This window comes from Diplodia seriata (genome assembly GCF_021436955.1).
Source record: "Diplodia seriata strain FDS-637 chromosome Unknown scaffold_10, whole genome shotgun sequence".
Lineage (NCBI taxonomy): Eukaryota > Fungi > Ascomycota > Dothideomycetes > Botryosphaeriales > Botryosphaeriaceae > Diplodia > Diplodia seriata.
The window spans coordinates 532,774-550,642 of NW_027117317.1; the positions used below are offsets into that span (position 1 = coordinate 532,774).

The window sequence follows — 17,869 nt, forward strand, 5'->3', positions numbered from 1 at the left end:
GAAAGGGGACGTGGCACACCGCACGGTGGTGAAGGTGTGGGGAGGACACGAGCACGGGCGATCAGGGTCGCGGGCCAAGGTGGAAAGGTGAGGCAAGGGGAGGGGTGGCGGGCAGAGGTGGGCTTGAAGCTATATAGACTGCCTGCCACGCACATTTCGGAGCTTTGGCTGGGCAGTCATCTCGCTGGGCATTTATGGGACGAGGCAAGGCTGGAGTGGCACAAGACTGGAGCTGGAGCGCAGCATGGGTGGCCCGAATGGTGGATAGCGGGCGAGAGGTTGGGCTGGAAACAGCCACCTTGGAGGGCCCAGCCACTCGGGCAGGACGACGCGAGACAGAGCCCTGATGATGCGCATGAGCAGGCGATAAGATGGGCGCTATGCTGCGGTGAAGCAGCAGAGCAGCAGAGCGCGGTAAGCTGATGTCAGGGGGCTTTTGGCGGCGGTGATGAGGGTGCTGCAGCGGGAGGGGGTGACGTCGGGGCGCAGTACCTGTAGCCATGCCGGTCAGGTGCGCGCTAGCGCCGGCCGCTACCTAGGGACTTGTTGCTGCAGGGCAACGGGAGGAACAACAGAGCTACTGCAGCCGCCCGACATGTACATGATACTTCTGCTGGTCATGCGGCGGTGCAGATGGCTTCAACCCGATGCATCCTCGCCCTCCCACTACTTCACCGTGTCTGCGCTTGCTCTGGGCTCTGGGCCCCGAGCTCTGGGCCCCTCGTTTTGATGACAGGCATTGTCTCCGTCTCGTCTTGCCTCCCAACCCGTCATCGCAATCGCTGCACACCACACCGCCGTACACCATCGTCGACGCCTTAGCGCCCCGTCTTCGCCTCAACCCACCCGGCTTCCTTCAGCCCTTCAGCTAAACACCACGGACGCATCCCATGATTTGCCCGGCTCCCCGCCGGATGTGGGGCGACGAGATGTGACACAACCCTCGTAGCCTCCCTTCCCTCATCGTCAACCCTGTACCGAGGCACCAATTCTCCATTCTGCCCTGCCGTAGGACCCACCAGCTTTCAGGCTGATGACTCGCAGCTGTTGGTATAGGGCACACCACCCGTCTCGGAACACTTGCATTCGGCACGTGGTGGTTGCTGCCAATCATGCCCGACTGTGGACATGCACGGCTTATGGCTGCTTACCTCTTGAATGCTTTTGTGGGAAATCGGCCTCCTCTTCGTAACTTGCTTCACCTCACGCCCCATCTCTTCTTTAGCAACCTCTACTCCAAAACAATGGTCACTTGCTCATATTATCCTGTACTTTATTAAAAGGCTCGCCCTCCGAGCCTTAACCCGATTAATAGCCTAATTTCCTTACGCACCACTTACCATCAGTCCATCCTAAACGAGGTCGATTCCCCGTTGCCATCCCACCCTAACGCCCGAGAAAGTGCCTAAGCGAGCCATTATCCCATTCCTATATCCAAGGGGCCAAGCAAAAATCCCAAGCGCCAGATCCTCCGTCTCGAAAAACAAAAAAGAAAAAAGAAAGGAAAGCTCAGCCCTGACGACGAGGCGTTGCTCAGCAGCGGGGGTATCTCTATTTACAAACTTACAAAATTCAGTCAACATCTGATGCATCCGTCTCCCCCTTCCTGTAATTTCCGAGTGGGATTCCGTAATCATCCTCATCCTCCCATTCGTCCGCTTCGTCCTCGCTCCATTGCCATGCTCCCGGAATCTTCTTCGCTCGGCGCAGGCTCCACGAATCCGGCGTAAAGACCCCGGTCGCGATGCGTGCCGCGATGCGGAGCATGAGCGCGACCAAGTGTGCAGGCGGCCCGATCAAAATCCCCATCGTCTTCTGCATAATGGCGCTCGTGTACTCCTTCCTGGGATGCGCCTGCGCCGGTGCAGGTGGAGTGAAGAGATTGGCCGGGTGAGGCATCGGTGAGAAGGCGCGCAGATGGGACGTGCTCGTCAGACGGCGCAGCCTGATCGACTCGGGCGGGGGGTCGACATCCGGATAGCTCATGTCCACGGCCGAATCCGAATCGCTGGTCAGCGTCGGCGTCGGCGGCGCTGAAGTTGGTCGGTCTTCTGCACGAGGAGACGGCGTAAACGGCGAGCGCTCGTCCTCGCTCAGGTGCACCCGACCGGTGATGGTCAGCTCGGACATCTCACGCTTATGGCGTCTGCCTGGGCTGGAGTCCAGATGGAATTCAGACGCACTGTCCGCTGCCTGTGAGGACGGGGATTCTCGCCGGATCGACGCGGCATCAAAATACATTGATGCCTGCCGAGACTGCAGCTGTCGCATATGCGAGTCGTTGTTCAGTGAATAGAAAGAGTCTGCAGTCGACTCCGCCGTGGACGAGATGCTTGCAGCATCGGAATTAAAATCAGATGATTCTTCGGCTGAAGCGCTAAGCGAAGATGTTGACGTCGACCTAAGGCTCATCTGAGCAGGCGCGGTCGCAGACCTCGAGCCCTCAAATGGCTTCATGTTGGGTTTGAGGGGCCACCGTTTGGCAGATTTCTCTGGGAACCCGTCCTCAGACGGAGTCTCGTCCTCGACAACAGAGCTTGAGATTGAGGAGGCTGAAAAGACACTGCTGCGTCTGTAAGGGTCGGAGGATGCAGAAAAAGTGCTGGTTTCGGAGGCATATGATTTCTCAGTTCCCTGGCTCACCGGTCTCTCTCCGTCCTCAGGCCTCCACACGCCGTCGAGCTTCCACTTCTTCGCCCTGCCCGGTGTTACAGGTCTCCGTCTCCGTGGCGGTGTCGCCGGCACTTGTGGTATCTCCACGTGAAAGCCACGCGTAAATGGACACAGGGTCTTCTCATACAAAAGGACCTTCTCCATCACGGCCTTGAATTCCTCAGCCTTTGCCAGGTTCTCCTCTCCTTCACTGGGGAGCTCGATGCGGTAGTACGAACTGGGGCGGGGTATACGCATAGCGAATTTGGATACGCCATCAACACACCAGCATTGCGACTTGGGTAGGATGGCGTGCAGCAGAGAGCCGGAGTGTAGGAAGGCGACAGATCCGGGAACGCGGTAGATTCGTATGGGGCCTGTGCAATGGTTAACAGCGGCTGAACGCAGCTGCTGGGTTGCACATACCGGCAGCAACGGTGCTCTCCGTTGGCGACATCCAGGGGATTGTGTCTGGGTGGCCATTGTCCCCTAAAACCGTGCGATGACTAGCGCTAGAGGACGGCCGAGATAGCGACGATGCGGTCGTGAACAGCACGATCTTGGCAAAGTTGTGATTGAACAGTATCTCGACGCCATCTGCAGATCCAGGCGACTGCGCCGAGGGACTCGAGCCGGCCAGGCGCGTAGGGAGGGTCAAGGAGCGGCGCACGCCGTGCTTAGCGGTTGGTTGCGCAGGAGGGGTGGACGGAGCGGTCGGGGAGGACATGGCGCATATGGGCTAATCAGGTGTGCATGCTGACGCGGGTGCAGACGGTGTGGGCAAAGACTGCAGGCGCAAGAGTCGTGGTGTTGCGTGAGTGGAGTTGTTGTGCGGTGGTGGGCGGGTGCGGGCACAGCAAAGAGCAAATGGCTGGTGACGAGGATCGACAGGCGCGGGCGGCCGGCGGGCCTTCAGGCGGCATGCGCGTGAGCTGCGCTACAGGGGCAGTCCAAAGCGATCTCCACCGCCTCGCTATTGGCCGCTCGCCAAACACGATGCGAAACGCTGCAGCACCATCATCACCTGTCAGTCATGCGTGTTGCGTCCTGGCTTCGTGAATTGAGCTCTATGCTAGCTGTGCCTGTCAAAAGTACAGTCCGGTCTCGTGGCGCCACCGCCCAGCCCCGCCATGCCCGCCATTACATCGCCTACTCCAGATCCGCCGTGACGTTCGAGAACTCGCCCTTCTCTAGCTTCGTGTTCCAAAAGATGGGGTTCGTATCGTTGAAGCCGTGCTTGACCCAGCCATCCTCCTTGACGTGGTAGAGGTTGATGTAACCACCCGAATACGCGTCCCTGTGCGTGGCCGCCAGAATGCTGCGGCGGCCGAGCTCGAGTGCAGCCTCATCCGAGAGATCGTACTTGTACTCGGCATCCAGAACACCGTACGCGAACGTCTGTCCGGAGCCGACACAGAAGAGGTTCCCAGCAAGACGGGTGCCGTCGCTGTCAATGTAGTAGAGAGCCGGGCCCTCTTGGGGCGTCACACCAGCACACATGGTACCCTGCACCCACCATATCAGAAGACGTCCCTGCGGTCCTAGGGCGGGGCCCTGCTTACCATGCTCAAGCCCATTCCCTTGTAGGAGTACACCAAGTTGGCGAGAATCTTGGAGGCGGCGGCGACGGAGATGCGGCGCTTGTGCCTAAGCTCGTGGAGGCGGCACTGCATACCAAGGTAGGCAAGCCAGTATTGACAATCCTAACAGCAAGGAGATCCCATTAGCGCGTATTTGTCAGGTGGGAAAGGTGCGGCCTACAGCAGCGCCACCGGCCATGGTTCCCAGCAGGCAGTTGTTGATCTCAATAACCTTCTTCACCGTCTGACTGGCGATCCAGTTGCCGGCCGTCGCTCTCGAGTCGGTTGCAACGATGATACCGCCCTTGAACCTGAAGGCTAGCGTGGTGGTACCGTGGGCAAGCTTGATGGGGCAGCTTGGGTTGGAGTGGTCGTCGGTCATGGTGCGGAGCCATGATGCGGGCTGGCGACGCGGTTAGCATCACAGCAAGCTGCGGGTGAAAGCTGGGGGGGTCGACATACCGCGGCGATGGGAGGAAGGGCGAACTTCAGCGACAGCGGCGGGGTGACGTCCATAAGCTCCTGCTGCTCGTCATAGCCATAGCCCTCGGTCTGATGCGCTTGCTGGCTGTACTGCGCCACTAACGACTCCATGGTGCGGGATGTAGTCTGGCAAGGCGGGTGTGAGAAGCACGGGAGGCGGCCGAGATACGGATGCGGTGATCGATGGGGTGGGAGGGTTGTGGTGGTATGGAGCTTGGGGCTTGGTAGAGCTTCGGCTCCAGGCACGCAACGAGGCGCGTCAAGCTGACCGACCGGGGCGCACCCGCCAAGGCATCCATCAAACTGCAAAAACATCACGCATTACACTTTCATCGCGACGCCCTGACTCTATCATGTTCTCCACGTGTACTGTACATGCCGAAGCCATTGAACATGCCTTATCCCCTCTCCCAAAACCGGATCGGTTGCTTGCGCACTTGATTTGATGCTGCCTTTTCTTTCCCCGTGCCCGCAAGCCCTCGAATGTTGTCACGCCTCGTCCTCAGCCGGTGCGATCCTCTGATACGTCTAGACTTGGGATCCCACGACCTTCCCACAATACTACTTCCCACTTGTTCATTCCTAGAGTGCCGGTGGACGTAAGGAGATACAGCTTGGGTTCAATCGGAGGCAATGGATGCGAGATGCCTCAAAGGAACTCCAAGGCAACGCAGATGAGCCCGATCCATTTCGCTCTATCAACAATATCAGGCACCAGATGCTACGCGCAGGCGTCGGGGCGGGAAGGCTGTCTATCGCATAGTCGAACGTACAAGACGTCTTTGGGGGGCAAGGTTTGTTTCGGAGGAGTCGCCCTCAAGGTCCGGCCAGTTCGTGCTGCTAGAGTCGTTAGCAGTGCTGGTCATGGGAAGAAACTTCGGGTGCGACGCGTCGCGTTGTGTAGCGGTCGCTGCCACCAAAGCCCAGTCCGACGGCAGCATAAGACAGCATGAATGGCGATGCCAAGTAGGGTGTAGACAGAGTCGACAGCATTATTCGGGGGCGGCAACTCCATTTTGTCCGCGGGCAGTGGAAGCAAACCCGAAACACACCGTACGAGACAGCCAGCGTGCATCGCGACTTGATGAACGACCGCACACACGAAATACATTCATCTCTTCCTCGAAGTCCCGCGCAAGGCGGAAACCAGCAACGAAAAGCTTGTTCCATCAGTGGAAGCCATCAAAAATTGCGCCAGTGAAGCCCATATGTTTATTTTCTGAGCTGGGGGTATAGTTCCCTCTTGCAGCCGATGGCTAGCGTGTATTTTTGTCCATATCATGGGTAGTTGAAGCTATCGTCCGGACGAGAATGTCGAATTAATACGTATTGTTTTTTTTCTTTTCTCTAGGAACGAGCCAAGGCATAGTTACGCCATGTTCTGCTATCGTTCTTCGCGCTACCTAGCCATCGGCTGCGAGAGGGTGCTGTACCAGCTACACAAGACGGCGCCTGCTTGCTGCCAGCCGCACAGACCCATCCCCGCTCCATCCGGCGGCCACGTCTTCTAATGCTGACTCGTCCTCGCTTACACGCACGGTCCCCTCAATCTACCTATATATTTGGGCCCCCCCTCGCCTCCTCCTCTTCCACGAGCCATACTTACCTTGTCGGGGCTGCCGAGATCATGAAGTCGGTTCGCCTACCAGGCTGCCCTGCATTGCACAGCGCGGAGGTGGCTTGGTATGAATCTCCTTCGGGGGCTTCACTGGCGCAATTTTTGATGGCTTTCCTCTTGCAGGAACTCTTTTCGTTGAGACACTCGCCTGGCGCGGGATCTTGAGGAAGAGATTGAGATCCATGTACTTTCGTTGTCGTTCCAAATGAGACGTGCCTCGCGCGATGTCTCGGTGCGCGCGTGTTGCCAACGAGCGGGTCTCACAACGGACGATTGCGGCTCAATGCATTTTACACGCCCACAGGACCTTCGCCGTTACCGTACATGAAGGCCTCGATGGATCTTACGGGCGCTTATGCAGCTCCTCCCACCAACGGTCGGCGGGTGCCGTTTTTCGCTCCTTCCAGTCCAAACATGTTTCACGTGCTCTTGATTCATCAGTTGCTCTTGCCCCATCGATTGCTCCGACTGCCCGTTTGTAGCACGAGCAATCTATCCGTCTCTACACCGACAGGGATCGGCTGGCACCGACAACCAGCGCCAATCGATCCGGCCCATTATTCCTGGCAGTGATGAGGCCAGCAACCTGCAGATCGCCAAAAATAGCCACCGGCAACCACACCGTAGGATGGCGCCATGGCGTCACCGAGGCCTTGCGCCGGTGGCAGCTTCCAGCTGTCCTCGTCTGCCCCGCGCCTGCTGAGTTGTTCAACTGCCCACGTTCCAGCTGCAGTCTTCATTTCAGTCATGCACGGAGCGCGAAACGCATCTCAGAGCCGTGTTCCTGAGAGCATGCCTACAGGAGGATCAACGGTCTCGGCTTTGGGGGGGTTTGGGGTCGGAAAGGATACTGATCCTACAGGCTGCACGCCACAGTCCTTTCATTCCGTGACTTCCCAGCCCCGGCCAACATGATTTTTATCTCGACTTTCCGAGGACTTCGCTTTCGCCCTGGCGCTGTTCAGGCCAAGGTCCACGGCTCCCACCGTGGCTGGAATTCCCCATGTCTCACCGAAAATCTCTGGAGAGATCCAGCTCTCCATCCAGCGCCGTGTCGCGCTACAGCCTAAGTGCCTATTCCACCAGAAGGTGTGCTCGTGTTCCGCATCCTTAGCAACTCGCTAACCCAGAGGTGCAGCAACGGCGACAACCGCGGAGACTATGACAAGCTGGAGCTCGGAGACCTCTCCAACACCCACCTCCTCTCCAGTACAGCATACGATCCTTACGGCGGATCAAGTCGTCTCCCAAAGGCACGCTCTATCTCGTCGTTGTCGGCCACAAGCGACTGGACCATCAAATCAAAAGGCAAGGCCTTCATCGAACGTGCAAAAAGCACCTTCAGGATCTCGAAGAATGTCTCGCGCAACGAACGGGAGAACACGCGGCCAGGCCACGGTCTCTGGAGCCAGCTCATGCTCGTTGACCGTACCCTCAGAGGCATGGCTGCGCTCACGGCCACGTTCGCTGTCGTCATGGTCGTCATCTGCGTTGTCTATGCGAAGGATTTCCGCGAACACATGCAAGACATGCCCAACTCTACTTCGGTGATGATTGCTTCGGGGACCAGTTCGGCCATGAACCGTAAGGCCGAGGCCTACAAGTTCCTAATCAACATCGCCGCAACCATGATCCTCGGCATGTCCAACACCTACCAACAGCTGCTCACGGCTTTGACTGTAGACGATCTGAAACATGCGCTCTACAAGTACGGAGACTCCAGAGTGGGGACAAATTCCCCGTTCTCGATCAAGCACAAGCGGAACGGACGCTTGCGCGCCTGGCTTGCGTGGATTCTACTGATCTGTACGTCCATGGTAAGTACGAAGAAATGGGTGCCCCACCACCAGCAGGTTCCGGAAGATTTGGGCCCTCTGAGCCCCACAGAAGACGCTACACTCCTCTTACGTGGGTAGTTGAAGACGACATCTCGGCGCTTTTTTGCGTCTTCAAGACTCATATCTACGCCCGGATGTTGGATTCGACTGTCTACGTACTACGCCTTCTGCGGAACAAGCCTGGGAGGCCCAGAGCCTTACGTCACCTGCTCTGACCCCCCTGCGTAGCGCTGTTGCTAAGCTATTTGCAGCCTGTCCATCTTTTGGCAAACTCTGTCATAGGCGTGTCTGAGTATTACGGACTGCGGTTGAATGTCCACTACCAGCTTGAGACGAATGTCACCAGAGGCTCTAGTTATGCCTACCAAGAAGCCTTTGACTGTTACTCTGCCTTGCGCACAGGGCGAGCCCGACTCGACCCCGATCGATGGGAGGAGTCCATTCCCGGAGCATCGTCGTACCAGGACTATTACACATCGGCTAGCTACTGCCCTGCCAACCACTCTGATCCGGACAATCCTTTCGACGAAACCAAGGCCGAGGAAGATTTGTACACGGACATCACTGTCCATTACGAGCCCGAGTCGCCGTGCGCTGATGTCGTGAACCGGTCGATTTCGCATGACGCAGTTTGGCAGGAGTACAACAGCGGAGACTATTCCAATAATTATACTTACTTCGGGGGCTGCGGCGCCCGCAACTTCTACTGCAACTGGACGGGGGATACAACTGTAGAGCACGGGGACAGGCAAGGGCATCAAGTGCGGCTGGTGATGCGCATGCAAGCGGCCATCATCCTGGCCATCTGCATCACCAGCAAAGCCACGTATATGATCGCAGTGAACGTGCGCAACCGCCGCGAGATCAAAACCCACTGCCTGACGTTCGGCGATGTCCTTGTCGCGTCCAATTTCGACACGGACCTGCGCATCCCCAGCGAGTCGATGGTCAACGGCGGCGACTTTCACCGACGGGCCGTGTCGCACACCTGCCACAAGCACTGCAAGAGCAACCAGCTCTCAGACACAGGCGAGGAGCTAGGGCATTGCCAGAAGTGCAAGAAACACAACCGCGTCAACAACTGCCCAGGTCTGCCGTGGCCCGCGTTGTCGACCAAGCGCAAGAAGTCGCTCATCACCAACCTCGGGCAGACGGCCCTCACGCAGATGTTGACCCTCAGCTTCTGCTCCGTGGGCATGATAGCCGCATCTATCTTCATCGCCATCATGATCACGGCGCGGTACGCTTACGCCGTGTGCGTGCGGTGGACGACGTACAACGAACAGTTTGCGGCGGAACAGACGTTTGCTTCCATGACAATCAACAACCTGTGGGGCGAGATCGCGGCCTTCCTCATCTCTAACGGCGCGCAGCTACTCTACTCCTGCCTGTACTTGTTGCTCATTTATAACGTCACGCTGATCTGCATGGAGTATGAATGGGGCAAGTTCGAAAAGGGTCGTCAGCGGCTGCGCTGCACCATTGTCAAGAGCGAGCGCTTCGATGAGTCGTACTTCCTACAGCTGCCCAAGAAGATCCTGTTCCCAATCATGGTCTACTCGATCATTATGCACTGGCTGCTAGGTCTCGCCATCCTCGCCAAAGAGGAGATTGTCGATGACGGCTTCGCGATATATTCACGCTACAACGTAAGTCATTTCTCCCGTATTTGGGTCATCTCCGTGGCTGATGGCTCCGTCCGCTAGATCGTGACTGTTCCCGACGGTGTGTGGGGCTCGTGCGCGCTCCTGCTCGCCATGACTTGCGCCTGTTGGTGGGCTTATACGTACAAGCGCGAAGGCTTCATACCGCAGATGTTCGGCTCGATCCGCACGCTTTGCGCGTCGACCAGCAACCTCAGCGACTTTCCCACGGAGGGAATCCACTGGGGAGACTGTAAGCTAATGCTCGTGCGGTGTTTTTGTCTCGAATGCTGTGGGCTAATTGGTCGATCGCAGTGGGGACGAATGAGACGGGCCCGTGGCGCCACGCCGGCCTCTCGGAAGGTGAAGTTGGCGAGATCGTGCCTAACGAGCTCTATGCTTGATTTTCCCTTTTTCTTTGCTAGCCTCGAATCCACGTCTTCACAGTCTCCTTGTTTTTGTACGCGGAAAAAAGAGAAGAGGAGGGAAGAGGATAGACGAGCGTTCATGCTTAAAAACTGCACGAATGCATGTAAACATAGGACTCAATTGCTGCCTAAACTTTACAATTGATAACCCGGGTATCAATGATAGGTTGATTAGCTTTCAAGAAACCCACGCCACGGCTCCATAGAGGATTGCCAGTAATCTATTGGTGTATCGTGTCCGGACGTTTAGCCGGAACAAATGCATCCGGACGCAGGATCCCACTACCCACGTTAGTCTAGTATAAAACAACGCGTTATATATACATAGTGTCCCATATCACCGTTCAGACGCTCGGACCCCGGGAGTCCGAGTCGTTGATTGGGCCGCTATTCTTGGTGATGGGTACCTACTTATTGTCGCCGATCGCCCTCGTTGCTTTCTCAAACGACCAACTTGTTCTCTTCACTTCGGTGGATGGGTGGACAGAATCGTGTAGTCACATTCATGAAATTCTCGCCACTTGGCTTCTCGCGCGTGCATGTTTCGCCGAGACTGATATTAATTGACGTTGGTTGATGGGTCTCCACGACGAATTAACAGCTCTGGAGGACTATAAGATTATGAGCTTTGGGGAGATGCTTGGCTGGAGCTGAATTACGGTATCATTAACTTCGATCGGATTCCACGTTTACACAACTATCTCCACAAAATCGGCCATGTAAGGGGACCGGTTTACACCCTAAAAGCCCAAAGGGCACATCAGACACTTAAAAGGCTGTACAATATAGGCAAGAACCTATGAGTTCTTGTTAGTGAAGAGGACGGCCGAGACGCTATGAATGACGATATCCAACATTTTCTTACCGCAAATAGGTAGGCTGCAAAGTATCTAGTCCCCCGATGCTTTGTGTCATGCTTCCCTTAAGTGTGCAGCTGAAGAAATTGTTCAGAGGCAGATGTAGATGGCATTACTCTTCCTACGCGGGCAGTCGAGATTATATGGATCCTAAAGCTGTGTGATAGGATTCCACTATTCACGTAGATTTCGCGTGACATCACGGCTGGTAAGATAGACTCGGGTAGGTTCGGTTCTTCTGCGACCAGCTGCGCCGCCGTACTAGCGATTGTTTCCATATTCTCTTGGCCGCCGATTGAGGAAAACTAGCCCTTATCGGAGGTATTAATAGGACCTATGCACCTTGTAAACACTTCAAGGCTGGAAGAGGTGGTAGATTAGACATTCTCACGCCAGGTGCAAGTTCCGATGAAAGAAAATGTGGCTTATGTAGTAAGTCTTCACATCTGACAATCAAGAAACCCGACGGGCACGTGTCATTGCCTGATCAATTTGGAACCGAGAGTAGAACGTTCGGCAAGAGTTAACTTCATTTCTGATCTTCGTTGTGTCCCCATCGAAAAAGTCATGGAGGGGCGTGATACTGGACCGGATAATCAACGTCGCCATTGAAGCGCTCGAAATTATGGTGCAGAATAAATACACGGTTCCCAAAGAAAGAGGATCAGAGAAATAAGATGTGGTGCGCAACGGACTGCCTTGTCTCGAAGAGAGGCAGAGACTAAGTAGAGAGGGGCTAACTGGATCAGTTTTGGCACTTGAGACATGAGAGCAATCGGTAAAGCTGCTCCACCATTTACCGACCCATTTCATAGATGGTTGAATGAACCATGTTATATGTCAGCCAATTACCGAAGGAGCAATTTTCAACTTGTACTAGCCGCGCTGATGAAGAGAGCACTCTTGATTTCAAGAGTCCAAGGCACTTTGTGAGTCAAAAAGCATGATGGCAAAATTCAAAGCCGCGAGGCTTCTGGAAGTAGGCTCAAACTGTTGTTCGCCTTGATAGTCACTTGATCTGAGTAAATACTTACTCCAAGCCTCTAGTGTGAGGTAGAGGCCAGAAAAAATGGCGTCCCAAAAATAGTTGGCGGGAAACTGGCTGACCTCGAGTCTGAAGAAGCACCCATCCGGCTTCATATTCCATTTCAATCTGGTGTGACAGATAACAGTCAGCATGCTCCCCCCAATGTGCTGGACGGTGGGTTGCGCGTAAAGGCTCCACAATGGTAAGCACTAACGCTGCGCCCAGAGCAAGTATGACGAAAACTCTCGATGGCTCTTGACCGGTTATTGGCCGCATCCGAGGGAGGAAGCCAGACACTGTCGTACTACGCACGCTTACGAAAGACGACAGATCGAACAGAGGCCAGAGGCAGTGGAAGAGATTTCCGGCTCAAGGAACCTGGACCACTGATGACGAGTCTCGCGAGGTCATAACCATGCTCGTTTCTTCTGTGACCTCAGAGCTTAGAAGACCATCAGTGGATCCAATGACCCCCAAACGACGTTGGTGACGTGACTCTGCGAGAGTGTTTTGATACTGAGGGTAGACTCACTCAGGATGAAGTCACGAATTCACGCATCACGTCATAGGCATCCTTTATCTTCGCACGCCATGTAGTACATCGTCCTCTTGTCGCTGGTCAACATGTGGACGAACCATTGGCGACGTGTTTCGTGCCTTATGGGAGAAGCCGTAATATCAGTGGCACTGAAGGCTTGACAACGCAGCCTGCTCGAAGGCGCTTGTCATGCAGGTAGACCAGTGGACCATGCCAAGAGGACCTTTTACCCGGGGCAAGGCCCATGGTAGCGGACGAGTGGATGCAGTCCGGCGGCACAGCTTCTTATGTGGAAGGCTGCAGGAAAGCCAATGCGTGTATAATGGCGGCCTATCACGTTGTCCGGTATATAAGAGGTGCTGTGTAAAGTGTAGTAGGTCGACATGGGTCGGAAATGATAGCCCGCGCGTACAGCGGAGACCAGTCTGCTTTGATGCATCGCGGCCCCGGGCCCAATTTATTTTTCCACAACGGCGAACACAGGAGAAGTGACACATCGTATGGCTGCTGCAACTCCACGTATGCCTGCGCAATCGCTTGCAGGATGGGCCATGTTTCACGCCGTCCGCTGACTTGACCTCACATGCTCCGCTTTCCAAGGCACACTTGCCGCCTGCAGGGGGCGACGCACCGGGAGCAGGAGTCACCAAGTAGCAATGCCGGGGAATTCCATCTCTGCTTGAACAATCCTCCGAATCTAGACCGCCGCATCCCGACCGTGTTGCGCGGCTACGGCCGTCTCGGGTGCTGCGCGCCGAGAGGAGCAGGGGTGCCGCACGTGAAGTGCTTTCAACGGGCCTCGGCGCCTTAAGAATCTGTCGCCGCCATCGTCGCCATCGGATCCTCCCTACTTGGGTATGTATTGCCGGCCTCTGAGGTCGTTCGAGCTGCGAGCTTGGCCGCCGTCCAAACGAAGTGATACGAGGCCTCATCACGAATGCGCCGCTAGTTGTTTACTGCGCCTCAAGGCTTTTGCGCGAAGATAGCCGTCACCCGCATTCAAAGAGAGAGTGATCCGAATGGTAAGATGAAGTGAGAACGCGGGAAAAGTGCGTTACCAATCCTAGGCTCAAGGCAAGTTCTGGTCAGAGTCAGGGGCATAGTCGGGCGAAAGGGGAATTTGACCCCTTCGAAGCCCTTTCCAGCGGTAAAGAGCACCTTATCCACATGAGTGATCAAATGCTATACCCAGCGAAGTGCAAAGAATCGAGCTCACCTACATCAGTCCCACAGACATGTTGCATCACACATACATGGGCAGTAAGATCCTATGTCCGCACGTGTTCGCGTGGTATTCAACCTTGCCTCTACGTCCGGATCTGACTCCAATGCCCACGTAGGAAGAACATAGCGTCATTCGCGGGCACAGAAAAGCTTTTGCCCGTTTTCGTTTTGCATCCGACTGTGAGGTCTAGGTGTTCTCTGAACAACATTGGGTCCACATCTTGCGTCGTGGTTGAAGCCTTTGCAGACGGGGCATGAGAGGACTTGGATACCCATGTGGATCCCATCCGCTTATCTTGATCGAGACTGGGGAGACGAATGGAGAAGTCGTGTGGACATGCCGCCGGGAACTTTGGGTGTACAACACACGGGAACCGGTCAGCAACGTCCAGCATCATGGATTGCAATACTCACACCCCAACCAAAGACGTGCCGCGTTTCAATAAGCCTGTCGTGGCAACATGACTTCTGCTCCCACCGCGTCATCTGTACAACAAGACAGGGTGTTTTGGCACAGTGAACGACTATTCCAAAGCCTGTACTGTCCCAATTTGAATTCTGGGCGCGGCTCATTTGTAAAAGATAGCACATGTACAGAGAATTGAAAGAAGCTGAAAAAAAAAAACAGATGAATCTTGACAGAATCGCACAAATGGCGGCTCAAAAGTATGCACAGAGCCCAGGGGGGTGACCCCGCCATCTGCCTTGCGGCCGTGTTCTCGCTGAACGCTGGCAAACAGAAAGGATGAAGGGAAGAGTGGAAGAAGAAAATGTAAACCTGGCCCTATGAAGAAAAGCAACAAGATGAGAAAGCCTGAAAGGCGACGAACCGAGGACCCGTCCAACCCGCGCCAATGCAAGCCAAGTACCCTAGATTTTTGGTCTCACAAAGGATGACATAACGACAGCAGAAACAATGCGTTCCAGGAAAAAGGACGGCGCCAGGCAAATGCAGAGACTGAAGCCAACGGTGGGACCGGCGTGGCACGCAGGAAAGGACGAAGAGAAAACCAGGGTGATCTGCAAGCAGAACCCAGATCGGCGCGCCGCCAAAGATAGAAGCGCGTGTAAGCATGAACACAGGCTGTGAGAAAGGAGACGCAAAGGACGGAGCGAGGGATAAGCCGCGCAAGCTTTCGCCGGCCTTCGTTGGGCGCGCCCGGGAATCGTAGGATCTCCGCCTGGGGACCCGGTGAGCTGCCAAGACTCGCGATGGCTTGCAGTGCAGTAGGGCCAACAACACCAGCGGAACTTGATCCAAAAGTCGGCCATGATGCTGATTGCGCGTCACCCAGGATCGGCGGCGCAATGCGGTGCAAGGAACCGCGGCAGCTAGAGACAAAAAATGAGCAGCCGCGTGGCGGCGGGGTAAGAAGGCGGCAGCAGCGCTGGGGAACCTGAAGGCAGCAAATGAGCGATTCCAGAAGGGAAACAGTGTCTATGATCGCCGAGACAACAGGAACAAGCCGGAGTCCGGGTATAATGGGCGCAGGAAGCAAGTGAGAAGGCAAACGGGCCGCGGCAGAGGGTACAGAACAGAACAGAACTGAACAGGCAGAGGTTTAGCAGTCGAGTCGCCCGCCGGCCACAGGGAGGCGCGGAGACAGCCGGTGAGGTCGCGATAGGAAATTTTTGGTGGGTTTGGGCACGCTGAAACAGGCCTTGCAGAGCGCAGTGTGATTGAGGAGCAGAGACAGGCCTTGGCGGCCCGGCCAATCTCGCTTCGGCTCCCAGCAGACGTCGCCGTCATCCGCAATCTCCCCCAGCCCAAAGTCCGACGGAGGGTTTGACTGAAGAGGTGACCTGCGCAGAAATGGTCAACGTCAGCGATCGCACAAGCCCGTGCCCGCCCGGCCGCGGCGTTCTCCTGCGCACCCGTCCCTTCAGCCCCACCGCCCAAACCGGCAACTCTCATGGCCGGCCAGCCCCCGCTTCCCGCTTCGGCGTGCTGGGACGCGAGCCCTGGGACGCTTGTACTGACGGACGCGTTTCACGCTGGACTAGCGAGGACCTCTCCGAGCCCTCGCCGTCGCTGCCATGGTTCCCACGCTCCTCCGCGCCGTGCGAAGGCTGCGGCGCCTGTAGCGGTTGAGGCTGTTGCTGCTGCTGCTGCTGATGGAACTGCTCTCGCCGGTGAGAATCGTGGCTTGCATGTCGCTCGGAATAGGAGCTCGATTCGGCACCCGTGTGCGTGCCTGCCCGGCTTCGCCCCGTGTACTGCGTCTGCTCAGTGCCATACCCACGCGAGGACTGGTCGCTGCGGGTCCGTGCGTGCCCTCGCCGGCCTGGTGTCGACGTTGATGAGCCCGAGACATGCGAGAACGAGGGCGATGTATATTGCGGCGCAGACGTCGGCGCCGGTGCTGCCTGGTGTGCGCCCTGCGCCTTACGCTTCTTGGGCGAGCTCGCGTAGTCTACACCGCATTCGTAAGCTGTCAGACCGTGTGGACGCTCCCTATTTGTGGTGTTTACCTGACGGTGTCGCGGAAGGATTCGTACCAGAGCTGGACTGGGTGGTGGGGGGAACCCAGTGGTGGAAGTAGATCGAGGGGGATGACGTCTGCGGTTGTTCCTGCTGAGATTGCTGGATTGTGCTGAGCGTTTGCGCCTGAGGCGGCTGCTGGATCTGCATCTCGTTCGTCGTGAGCCGGGGCAGCTGCGAGTGCGCCGGCGGCTTGGGATGCTGGGGGTAGTTCGACACCGCCCGTCCCCGCGGCGACATGCTGCCCACCGGCGCGTATGTGGGCGCTGCGAAGGGCCCGGCGGCGGGCTGGGATGGTGCTTGCCCCGATAGCACGGGCGGTGCTGCCACAACCTGCTGCGCGCCCGCGTAGACGCCTGACTGAGCGGGATTGATCACCCGCTGCTCTCCCCTCCGCATGTCCGGCGACACCTGCGCCTGAGCCTGGGCCTGGGCCTGTGCCTGGGCCAGCGCCTGTTGCTGCTGGGCCTGGAGCTGTGCAACATACTGCTGCAGCCAGTCAACTGTGGCACTGGCGGAGCTGCCACCGCCGATGCCCGCGAAGATCATGGGGACGAGGTGCGGCGGCACGCCGCCTTGCATTGACTCCCGCAACATGGACTGCTCAATCTTGCGCTGCTCCAGGCGTAGGGATTCCTGGCGGGTCTTCTCCTCCTCCTGCTTCCTCTTATCCTCCTCGGCCTTTGCGGACAGCCAGTTCCGCATGGACTCCTCGGCGCCCTGCCACTGCGAGGGCGGGGCGGGCATCTGGCCCAGCGACTGCGAGACGGACATGGGCGGCGGCGCGGTCCGACTGGGGTCCGGTAGGGTCATAGCAGCGGGCGGCGGGAGGCCGCGATGAGAGGTGCTCATCGTGCTCGGGGCACTGGCCGGCAGTGACTGCGAAATGGCCACCTGGGGGGAGAGTCGAGCGGACGGCGAGTAGGCCTTGGGCGGAGGGTAATCATGGGGATGCTTGAACTCAAAGTCCGATCTGGTCGGTTGGGACAGCGTGAGTAACATGGGGGTTAGAGGCGGGCGGCAACGACCGACATTGGGGGGCAGAGAAGAGAAGAGAGGAAGAAGAAGGAGAAGAAGCAGGAAAAAGAAAGGAAAGCTCAGTGGATGGAGTGGCAGCTTTTGAGGCCGTCGAGGCGCGCGGTGCTGGGCCTGGGGAGGGCTACCTTATTTAGAGGCATGGCTGGGCCGGTGGACCAGGAACCTTACCGGCCGGGTGGGAGATTCGCCTGCCGCATGCCGTAAGGCTAACGGGCTCTGGTCCAGGCTGGCTGCGCGGTCGATCCAGCGCTCGCGTGAAGGGCGGCGATCACGTAGGCCTGGGCGGTGTCTGGTGTCGGCGGGCATGCTGGCGGCGCGGCGGCCGGTTCGGCTTCAACGGCAGGCGCAGAGCGTGTGGCGCGCAGCGGCAAATGCACAGAGCAGCGCTGCAGTGCGCGGGCAAGATGCTAGCGCAGTCCATCCTCGTCGCATCGCGCCCGATTCGACTCGCTCAGGCGCGC

At 57.0% G+C, this 17,869-nt stretch overlaps 4 protein-coding genes across 4 annotated transcripts; 1 reads left to right on the forward strand and 3 right to left on the reverse strand.

Annotated features, from left to right (window-relative positions):
- Positions 1–1,572: 1,572 nt before the first annotated feature.
- Positions 1,573–3,109, reverse strand: SLS55_009373 (uncharacterized protein; the record flags this gene model as incomplete). The annotated part of the gene is made up of 2 exons (XM_066780774.1): positions 1,573–3,029; positions 3,079–3,109. 2 exons carry the CDS (start codon positions 3,107–3,109, stop codon positions 1,573–1,575), a joined length of 1,488 nt encoding a protein of 495 aa, XP_066628720.1.
- Positions 3,110–3,801: 692 nt separating this feature from the next.
- PRE2 (Proteasome subunit beta type-5) lies at positions 3,802–4,826 on the reverse strand (the record flags this gene model as incomplete). Its single annotated transcript, XM_066780775.1, has 4 exons — positions 3,802–4,158; positions 4,215–4,355; positions 4,414–4,635; positions 4,695–4,826. The coding sequence occupies 4 exons, from the start codon at positions 4,824–4,826 to the stop codon at positions 3,802–3,804; spliced, it is 852 nt and encodes a 283-aa protein (XP_066628721.1).
- Positions 4,827–6,969: 2,143 nt separating this feature from the next.
- SLS55_009375 (uncharacterized protein) lies at positions 6,970–10,218 on the forward strand (the record flags this gene model as incomplete). The annotated part of the gene is made up of 5 exons (XM_066780776.1): positions 6,970–6,974; positions 7,472–8,150; positions 8,423–9,820; positions 9,878–10,067; positions 10,130–10,218. The coding sequence occupies 5 exons, from the start codon at positions 6,970–6,972 to the stop codon at positions 10,216–10,218; spliced, it is 2,361 nt and encodes a 786-aa protein (XP_066628722.1).
- Positions 10,219–16,343: 6,125 nt separating this feature from the next.
- On the reverse strand, positions 16,344–17,144 carry SLS55_009376 (uncharacterized protein; the record flags this gene model as incomplete). The annotated part of the gene is made up of 1 exon (XM_066780777.1): positions 16,344–17,144. One exon carries the CDS (start codon positions 17,142–17,144, stop codon positions 16,344–16,346), a length of 801 nt encoding a protein of 266 aa, XP_066628723.1.
- Positions 17,145–17,869: the final 725 nt, after the last annotated feature.